Raw genomic sequence first — 10,486 nt, 5'->3', positions numbered from 1 at the left:
TGCATTTGACATTTTTGGCTTACTAACATCAAAGGTAATTGATCTTCTACAGAGTTTAAAGGGTCGTGCATAACAATGTCATGTCTCCTACGTCTGAATGTTATGTTTACGATGAACGTTTATTTGTCTTTCATTCATGCGTAATTAATCATTGATAATAATAAATAAAAAATGGAATATTAAAAGTAAATTAAAAGATAAAAAACAGAAACATTGGGAATTTAGGTATTTAATTAACATAGTTATTCTGCTTCATCAATTCACCACACCATCGTTGAAAAGAAGGAGGATTCGGATTTATGTTTGAATATTTTACTTCATCTTTCATCACACTCAGGTCTTTGTTCATCTTCATTCTTTCTTCATCACACTCTGGTCTTTGTTCCATGACAAGAGCTTCGTGCCTGCCTGTTGATTAAGAAACTCTGCAAGTTGACAAAGATATTCTGCGGTTGATGTTGGATTAACCTGTGTTGATTATGTTTTTCAATTCTACAGTTTTTCATTTTTTTGCAGCTGGTGCTGTTTATATATAGTTAATTCCTTCATTAAAGTTAAAGTATGAGTCAAAGTGCACCACATAGTATGAGTGTAAGTATAGTAGCTCATGTAACATCTATGTGGTGTTACTTACATTCATGCTTCAAAGAACCAAGAAATTAAGGTTTATATAATGTAAAGTGATCCATTCAATTTCAGACACAAATAAATCTTTCAAAAGTATTAATCATTGTAAAATAACAAATAAAAATGTTTGAACTTTGCCATTCTAAGAATGTAACAACATATGAAAACATGCCACAGAACCCAGATGGTTGAAACCCCCTCAAGACTACACCAAATGTAACGCGGATTGTACCTTCTTCTCTAATAATTTTGTCAAGGGTATAGGCCTTTGTTTCAAGGATCACACCGGACAATTCATCTTCGCCAGCACAGCCTGATCAGCAACTAAAGTCACGGTTAAAGAAGCCGAAGCTATTGGAATACTAAAGGCACTGCACATAGCTCACTCTATCTCTATTCCTCAAGTTAGATTTGAAACTGATAGTAACTGTGCTGTAAATGCCATCAATTCTTCTTCTATCATGCCATATGAATTAGGAGGAATAGTGTCTAAATGTCGTTCAATACTTAGTGAACACTGATTACAAGGTTGTGTTTGTTCAGAGACAAGTCAATAAGGTCGCTCATAGCCTTGCTAGAACCTCGTTATCCTAATACAGTAATACTAATGGACTTGATTGTACCAGTATTACTGATTAATAATTTCCTTAATATAATCGGGGAAAAAATAAAATTAAGAGATAAACTCACGTGACAGCACCTAATTCATTTATCTCCAAAATAAATTCTCTCGTTTACTTGCAAAAAAGGTTAACAATATTTAAACCATCACCGAAATTAGTCTAGCTAATACTATTCAAATCCTACAACTAAACACTCAAATTTGATTACCATTTTTGACAATTTCATGTAATCAAAATAAAAATAAAACATGAATAGTGTAGAAAAGCCTCTAGCAAAACATAAATAAATATTCATATTCATTCATCAAACGGAACACGTCATAAAGTGTGTGTCAAGAAGTACTTGGGACCTTTCAGCAAAACATATTTATTAACCTTCATCCGAAATGTCAACAGGTACTCAAAAACCTTTCAGCAAAGGCAGCAAACAGGCATTAAGTTTACCACTAACACTAAATAAGTTTTATTGTGCAAGAAAATAACTAGTTTGGATCATAACTTCACTAACTCAGACAAAAAACATGGAATCGCGGACATTCTCACGTAACTTGGGCAACTGTGGGATGAGGGAGGCATTGGTACCACCTTGGCTCGAGGAAGCTTCAGACTTATCCTCAAACTTCATGAACTGCCCAACTTGAGAAGCCGCCAAGTGTGCATAGCAGATGGGAGCAACTGTATAGAATAGAAGTTTTACTAATCAGAATCCATTATTCAAAATATAAATATGAACAAATAAATAAAACTTGTAATAGAGCTTACCAACTGAAATAGCAGTGGTGCTCCGCTGATAACTGTTGACATACAACAAATATTACATAACTTACTTCAAATTCATTGAATATCAGAATACCAGAAACATAAATTCCAAAGAAATCAAATCCAAATGTAAACTTACACATAAGATAGAGAGTGCACAAGCTCCTGTAAATCATCTGGAGAAAAACCAATCTCATCCAAAAGAACGTGATAATGTGTTGGCCTGCTTGTACCCTGAGAACAGATTTTGATAAACAAATACAAGGTTTATTATTGCATTTCATGATAGATGCAAGCAATAAGGATTACAAATTATTAACATAATGGTTGACAAAGATAATTGAACAAACATAAATTATTACAATGTAAATCAGGCCACAAAAAATATTGGAGTAATGAGCAGGCATAACACAAAATCACAAGCATACGATATAAATTGAATTGAACACAGAAACACTACCGTTAAATTCTGTATCATATAGAAACCTTCCTGAGATTACATGGCAAAGAAAAAACCAGTAAACAAGATTTCAAAAGTTATAATTCTGTATTTATATGTATACTGAACGGCCTTATATGCATACACATTTGATAAGAGGAAAAAAGCGATGCAACTTCAAAAAGCAATTTCAACTGAAATGTATCAGAAAAAGAGTAGAAGTAACTCACAATCATTCCAGCATGAGCACACATATAAAAATCATAATTCCTAGGATGACAAATTTTGCTGTCCACAACAGTTCCTGCAAAACCAAAAAGAGGTTAGCTAGACATGAAACCAACTTTATATACAAACTTCAGAACAAGCTCATTACCGGGTGGCACATTGTCGTCTCGAGATCCAGCTTGGAAGAATTTTGTGTGATGATTCTTCTGGGCAACAATCACCAAAAACTTGGGGTTCCAAGTTTCATCAAAAAATTTACAAGCCTAAAATTTGAAAGATTTAGATTAAACCCAAAAAAATAAAACAATTCATATATTGAATTCAAATTCGTTCAATTTAAGAACCTCGATGATTTGGCCGAGTTCAACATTCAAAACTTGGTTGAACTGAGACACACCATCCCTACATTCATCAGCAAAAAGAAATACAGTTCAGTAGAATAACAGAAGGGTCACAAAACACCATCAAAAGCACACTAGTAGCAATAAAATAACTACAATGACAATAATTGCAACTAACAAGTAAAAGAAGAAAATTGTGAAAGAATTACCTGAAAATGATGATATTGGCTGGCTTTATTTTCCCAGCAGTATTAGTATTAACGAAATCACTCAAAACTTCCCTGCATATCATAAATCCGATTCCCAAAATAAATAAGCCATCAACTGAAAATTGTTATAATTCATTTAACAATGACCAAACCACTGCTTCCGGATAGTTCATTGATCTTATGATGATCATGCAGATGAATAAAAAAATTGATCTTTTTTTCACACAGAAAAGTCGGTTGTTGAAAAAATTAGGATTCTTGCTTGCAATCTATCTTTGAATATTAAACCTTGCAAAAAAATATGGGGAGCAATTACTCATCGTGAATTGATTTCAAGGAAATACTTGGGAATCAAAAATAAATAAACCTTATAATTCCTTCGTCTTTACTATCAGACACTGGCTTGAACAGATTGTTAATCATCTCAACCTTCGGATCCTGAGTTCGGACACATGCCCTATATTTAGATATCAGGGGCCATTGCCTCGAGCTAACAACCTACAAATTTAAGCATTTACATGGGGAATATAAAAAACATTAACGGTGAAATTTAGACCGAACCCATAAAATAGCACCTTGAGACATATTTTCAAAAGCACACACAGTAAGAAATTTTATTACCGCAGCAATTGAAGGAATGTCAGATTGCCCAGGTGAACCATGAGAAACATCCATGCCCAAAATGAGAGTAGGAACTTTCGATACAATAGGGATGGATCGAGAGTGTTCATCGCCTAACAGAGAATTCATCCCACCAAACTACAAAAGAATAAAAATCTTCGGTGTGAGTACGAAAGGAAATGGCTGATGACAAATTGCAAAAAAGATTATAACAACATTAAAAGAAACAGAAGGAAAAATTAATATACCTTAGCATTGATCTTCAGCAAAACATTGGTCACATAGTGTTCGTTCACCTTGGTAGGAGCCAAGCACTGAGTAACGATTCCAAACTCTGTAAGACACTTCTTCTTAAATGGACCTTCACATATCAAATTAATTTTCATTAAGGTATCAAACAAATGCATTAGAAAAAAGTATATTACCTGGAAATATATCAAGGAACTAACCATAAAGATCAGAATTCTTCCTCTCAGGAAGCAGACAAAGTAGAAACTCAGGTTGCCGAGGAAGTTTAGACTCAGCGTGTTCGAACATTTTCTCAACTCTGACCACAGGCAGTGCATGCCTAAACTGACCATTTTCTTCAAAGATGTCTAACGGTTGTTCAAGAATCTGCCAAAAGCAAACGAAACAGAATAGAGTTAGCCCCTTTTTATGCTTGTCAGTAAATATGCTGTAAAAGAACTTACAATTCCTTTCATTCTTCCAATTCTTATCAGATCCATCACAAGTCTTCGCACATCACAACGTGCAGAAAAGTTTACCACTGCCCATCTCTCAATTTTAACACGACGCTGGACTTCCTGGGAACAGTATATATATCATTAGAAAATAAATATTAAAGATGACAAATACCAAAAAATTAAAAATGTAGCACAGATTTGACACAAATACCTTGTTATTGAAGTTCCACCTCCCATTCCTTGGATTTAAATATTCGTCATTCCCAATCTTCAACTGTATGACTCAATATAGATAATTACATGTCAGATGCCATCCATTGCAATTATAGCAAATATTTTACAATTACGTGGACTATCATCAGTCAGAAAGTAAAACATCAGCTCACTAAGGATCATGCTCAACAATATATGTAAAACAAGAGAAATTCAGCTTGCAGAAAGTCTTACATCAAATAAAACAATTAATTGAGTAAAATTCAAGCTGACAGACATTCAGCACACTGACATTGAGTAAAATTCGAGTGAATCCTAATAGTTTAATGTCTTGTTGGACAACATTAAATTCACAAAATAATAAAAGCGGCAGTGGTGAAAAGCATTGGGCACAGCACAGCCATGTCAGGTTACTTCTATCAAACAGAAACAGAAAAATTTCTTCAGAAAGTAATTTGGCAAATGTTTCTTTTTCAATCATCAAGAGAAGTTAAGGGAAGACAGGTAAATTTTAAAAATGATGTTAAGAATTCAAAGTAATGGTGATTATTCAATTGCTGAAAATAATTTTGAAGAAAATCAATAACAGACACTCACCAACTGTGAATGAATGGAGGGATGACAAGCAAACAAAACAAATAAGGATTTTCATGAAAAATAAAATAAAAATACCCTTGGAGCCTGCAAAACCCTCCCATTAACTTGTGTGAACTCGGATGTTATTGAAATGCCACAGTTACGTAGCATGGGTTCAGAGCCATAGTTGCTTGCTTTCAACCCCTGTAAATCTGCAAATAATATTCAGTGAAGTGACATTCATATGACAACAGTACTCAATATATATCTAATAGACTTACATCCGACAAGGCCGTCATCCGTTCTCGAGGCTTCTGCCTCGAATTTTCCACAAGGGAAGATCGTTGATGTGTGGACAGGGCTTTGGTGTAACGTTGAAGGGATATCAACGAGCATAGCTAAGTAAAACACATCATTAGAGTTTCAGAAAGGAAAGAAAATTGAAAGATTGTTAATTCATTCACTGTTTTTTGAGAAAATGAATTGTCAGGCACCTAATCTACATCAAAAAATTAAAGCTGCAACCAATTAAATTATATCCAATAGATAATACACATTATGAGGTTAATACTAAACTAATACAAAGCTGCTAATCTACCTCCATTGGGATATATGTGGGTCGCTTTGGCTTCCCGACATTAATACATGGCAGATCAGCTAAGTCCTCCTTCAGAGGAATTTTTCTGCGCTTGACAAAATAATCATAAACAGTGATCTCTTCAGTATCATCTTCTCCGGGAACAGCACCTCTCTTCTTCAGAGTAAACCTACAATACCCACACCTTTATTAACAAGAACATTCATTGTGTAAACCAGCACCTTCAAGTTACAATTCCAGACATTAAGAAAGTTACGAATAGATAACACAATCAACTTAAAATGGGATAGAAAAATTACAGCTGGTCTTTGCACGGAAATTCGCTCAGCCCGGTTATCTTGTACTCTTGGTTAGATGGGCTAGCCGTGATCCTCAAATTCTTAAGAGTCCTTTTAGCCTACACAATAAAATATACAAGGGATCAGGTCTTGGTTTAAACGAAGAACAATGAGTATAACAAAAAGTTAAGAAACAATTAGCAAAACAAGCAAGTCATCAGAAAATCTGGTTACCTTATTCCTGTCAAGACGGAAATGATTTCTCACATTTTGATTGGCAATTAAGAATTCAACCACAGGTCCAGGACGTACAATCGTGGTCGTTGACACGTCTAAACAAATTGAAAGAAGTAAAGAAATGTGACAAATAATTATTCAGATGAGAATATAGACAACAAAGGCATCAAGATCAAACCTATGTTCAGAGACAATCCACTTTGTGTGGCTCTGAAGCTGGAATGCAGCCCTTTGCAACTAAGTACACCACCTCCAACATCATTGAACTTCTTTGGGTCGTTGTGAAAGAAATTTTGGCGCACTAGCAGACAGCCCCTGCGATAGATATTACAAAGATATTATTGCTGTTGTTATTCTATATTACATAAAAAATACATGTAGTTATGAAAGCACGCACTGTTTAGCAGCATGTTGTCTCAAGATAATATCAAGAGCTGTAATGGCTTTTTGATAATTCTCAGTTTCATGCCCCTTTAAGGCATTGGCAATGGCCTCCAGAGGAATTTTCGAAGCAAAGTTGATTTCAACTTTATAAGTCTTTGAACGGTATGATTTTTTTATCCTCTTCTTATCAGGGCTGGTGTTCTCATTGTTCCTATAAAAGGCAAGGTTAAATATCAGGAACATAGAAAACCATGTATAACACCAATTTCAAAAACCAACATCCACACATTTCAACCTGTTTGAAGTGACATCTTCAACAACAACAGGGAAGTCTAGCTTTGTCTGAGCTAGAGAGCCAATTGTGAACAGAATCTTCTCCCCGTCATAAGCAAGGTCTTTTCCATTAAGCTCGGAATCATATATTTCTTGAACCTTGTTAAGTATCTTCCTCCCGGCGCCTTTCCCTTCAACAGGGCTTCCGTCTTCATAAAACAAAGCAACCTGCACAAATACATAGTATGAACCAACGCTTAACAAAAAAATTAACACACAAATGTTAGCAAGAAAACAACTGAATCATGAAATACGAAACATACACTGTACTGAAAGAAAAACTCATCAGTGTTAGCAACATTCACTTTAAAGTGATTTGTTAACAAAGGCAGTTTAGTTCCCTTAGACCCTAGGCCACGCCTAGCCATTGGAACCTTAGTAGGCTCCTGTTCTATCTTCATTGGTTTAACATTAGGTGGAACAATGGGAGGTGGTGGGGGTGGGGGTAAACAGTCTTTGTTCTCTTGTGAACTCAGATTCTGAATAAACATCACAAGTATTGGTCTATTAAGTATATAATATATTAGCACACACAAAAACTGCATATAACAAATAATAGGTTCAAAACCCCAAAAGCATGAAGCAGTGATGTGAAAACCCTAAAGTCAAAGAATAACTCTAAAAAATCCTTCAACATAACACAAGATTCACCACACACACAAAAACATACGACAATATTTTCGAATACATAGGGCTATGTAAAGAGTAAAGCGCAAATATCATACCAAATGAAAAGCAAATAAGGTTCACATTGTGAAATTAAACTCAGTTTAGAACCAAAAAAGCACAACAAGAAAATGCTGAAAAAATACAAATGATCAAACAAACAAAAAAACACATGTAAATTTAAGGAAAAAAAATCAAAAACAGAAAAACTACATTAATTAAAAACCTAAACATTACAAAAAACATAAGAGTGAAACGTCACACAAAGAAAATCCAAAAGCACAACAAAAAAATGTTGGATCAAACAAACAACCTGAGTTAAGAAAAAACTAAATGAACATTACCACATTACAAAATAAAACAGAAAATAAAGAAAAATCATCACACAAAAAAAAAAAAGAGCTATGAAGAAGAGAAGGAAAGTGTGAACTAACCAAACTTGTGCTTTGTTCTTACTGAAAAGAAAAACAGTGTGAAGTAGCCAAAGAAAATGAAAAGAGTAAAGTGTTTGGTTCTTATTTATAGTAAGTGTGTGTGATATCATGATGAATATGATTGGTATCTAACCTTCAATTGCAAAACGGTAACTTAACAAAGAAGTTGAAGCTGAAGCGAAACCAATTCATTCTAGTAATAAGTCACAATAATAATATCACATTTGCCTCTTCAAATGTTTACTTTCAATGCATTGGTTACAAAACATTTAGTTTTCTTAATAATAGTTGCATTGCATAGTCATGAGTATCATTAGCGCAACTTCTCTTTACATTACTCTCTCCGATATAAGCTCCTTTTGAAGATTTTTATTTTCATAAATATTAAGCTTTTATGCAGTTTATTATGTGCATTTATTATTTTTTTCTCAAACATATTTCTTTGTTACAAACATATTTCTTATTAATATTAATACATATGGTAAAAAGTTAAAGGTTAGACATTACTATAAGATGGATACATTAAATTTACAAACCACTTTTTTTAATATAAGTGCGAAAAAAGTGAGAAATACTTGTAAAGTTAGACAAATGTGGATGTTATTTGGCTTCCTCCGGACGCTAACAAATAGTGTCCACTAACTCCACATTTTTTTACAAACACTCACTCCATATTTGGGAATCGGATCCCTTCCTGCACATTAGATTAAAAAAGGCACTAAAGGAGAGAGAGAGAGAGAGAGAGAGAGAGAGAGAGAGAGAGAGAGAGAGAGAGAGAGAGAGAGAATGAATGTGGGTAAACATAAATTAATTTTAGTGGTGATTCCAATTTTTGTTACAACTTTTAGTACATTTCAACTTCCAACCTCTTCTAGGTTTGTGAATGTTGTGTTTACAAGGATTATTATCTGTTTGTTTTCCATTCATGTGTGTCATTGGTCATTTATAAATATAATAAATAAAAATGGAATATTAAAAGTAAGTTAATACAGTAGATAAAAAAACAGAAACCTTGGGGATTTAGGTATTTAATTAGAGCAATGTTATATCTCTAGAAAAATAACATCAAGAATTCTTCAAGAATAAAGAGCAGCCAATCACAATGCACTATTTGCCACAATTCAAGAAGGTGTGGCTGAAAAATCGGAAGTAAACAAATAAATCATGCAATTAAAACTTGCGAGTTGTGTCTTGAAAAATTCTTGATGCTATTTTTCTAGAGAAATAACATTTTCCATTTAATTAACATAGTTATTTTGCTACACCACACCATCGTTGAATCATCTTCTACATGCCTTTTGCTTCACCTCTTCACATGAAAAGAAGGAAAATTGGGATTTATGGTTGAAAATTTGGTTTCATCATTCATCACGCAGTAGTCTTTGTTCGTCTTCATTCTTTCTTCATCACTCTCAGGTCTTTGTTCCATGACTAGAACTTCATGCCTGTGTGCTACAAACTTGCAAGTTGACAAAGAAATTCTGCGGTTGTTGTTGGACTAAAACTGTGTTGATTATGTTTTTCATTTTTTGCAGCTTGTGCTGTTTATAGTTAATTCCTTCACTGAAGTTACGTATGAGTCAAAATGCACCGCATAGTATGAGTAAGTATAGTAGCTCATGTGATATTTATGTGGTGTTCCTTACATTCATGCATCAAAGAACCAAGAAGTTAAGCTTTATATAATGAATTGATGGGGAGTATTAACTGCTAACAGAGATAATTACGGATAGGTAATCTATCTCAATTTTCTATCAATTTTTTTTTTTAAATTAATTTTATGATATGGTTGTTAGCTTGTTATGTGCAGTGGGGACGGGCCACCGAAGACCGAACACTAATGGTATCAGTTTTGATAGTGAAGCTACTAGGGAAAGAGGAGGATTGGGTATAAGGCTTAGGCAGCAAAACTCTGTCAAAAGTTGTAATGTTCCAGCATATTTAGGGTTGTGATTTAACTCGGAGCTTCTGATTAAAATGAAAGAGACTCGATCCATCTCATTAAAATAGTCGTAGCTTCTTAAAAATATCTTTAGTCCAGCGAATAAATCAACTTGCATTCTTTAATTTAAGAAATCTACTTCACTAAAATTTAAGGCTCAGAAAACACTTATATTTAAATTTACTTCACTAAAATTGACAATACTCGAAGTCACTCGATAGAGACAAGTGTGACTCGAACCCATGGCTCTAAAGTCTTCTTACCTTAAACTAAAACAGTAATCAAAATCTTA

At 34.0% G+C, this 10,486-nt stretch overlaps 1 protein-coding gene across 1 annotated transcript; it reads right to left on the bottom strand.

Annotated features, from left to right (window-relative positions):
• Positions 1 to 1,520: 1,520 nt before the first annotated feature.
• Positions 1,521 to 7,824, bottom strand: LOC146924550 (protein argonaute 4-like). Its single transcript, XM_085710647.1, has 22 exons — positions 7,416 to 7,824; positions 7,115 to 7,320; positions 6,833 to 7,030; positions 6,614 to 6,750; positions 6,433 to 6,530; positions 6,220 to 6,317; positions 5,921 to 6,089; positions 5,604 to 5,720; positions 5,419 to 5,526; positions 4,745 to 4,807; positions 4,540 to 4,653; positions 4,297 to 4,462; positions 4,096 to 4,208; positions 3,848 to 3,985; positions 3,594 to 3,724; positions 3,227 to 3,298; positions 3,021 to 3,078; positions 2,825 to 2,939; positions 2,679 to 2,752; positions 2,149 to 2,243; positions 2,013 to 2,044; positions 1,521 to 1,925 (listed from the first exon to the last, which is right to left on the bottom strand). The coding sequence occupies exons 1-22, from the start codon at positions 7,695 to 7,697 to the stop codon at positions 1,759 to 1,761; spliced, it is 2,751 nt and encodes a 916-aa protein (XP_085566773.1). The 5' UTR covers positions 7,698 to 7,824; the 3' UTR covers positions 1,521 to 1,758.
• Positions 7,825 to 10,486: the final 2,662 nt, after the last annotated feature.

The sequence above is a fragment of the Medicago sativa genome, chromosome 5 (assembly GCF_051527215.1).
Source record: "Medicago sativa cultivar Bolivia chromosome 5, Bolivia_mono, whole genome shotgun sequence".
Taxonomy (NCBI): Eukaryota; Viridiplantae; Streptophyta; class Magnoliopsida; order Fabales; family Fabaceae; genus Medicago; species Medicago sativa.
Note: the sequence above shows the minus strand (reverse complement) of the source record. Positions and strands in the feature narration are given on the sequence as shown.

Coding starts and splice junctions, on each gene's coding strand:
- LOC146924550 (XM_085710647.1), bottom strand. CDS start 7,697: ATGCAGTTTTTGTGTGTGCTAATATATTATATACTTAATAGACCAATA. Junction 6,090..6,219: donor TTTCCGTGCAAAGACCAGCT/GTAATTTTTCTA, acceptor TGGGTATTGTAG/GTTTACTCTGAAGAAGAGAG. Junction 4,808..5,418: donor GGGTTTTGCAGGCTCCAAGG/GTATTTTTATTT, acceptor TGAGTCATACAG/TTGAAGATTGGGAATGACGA.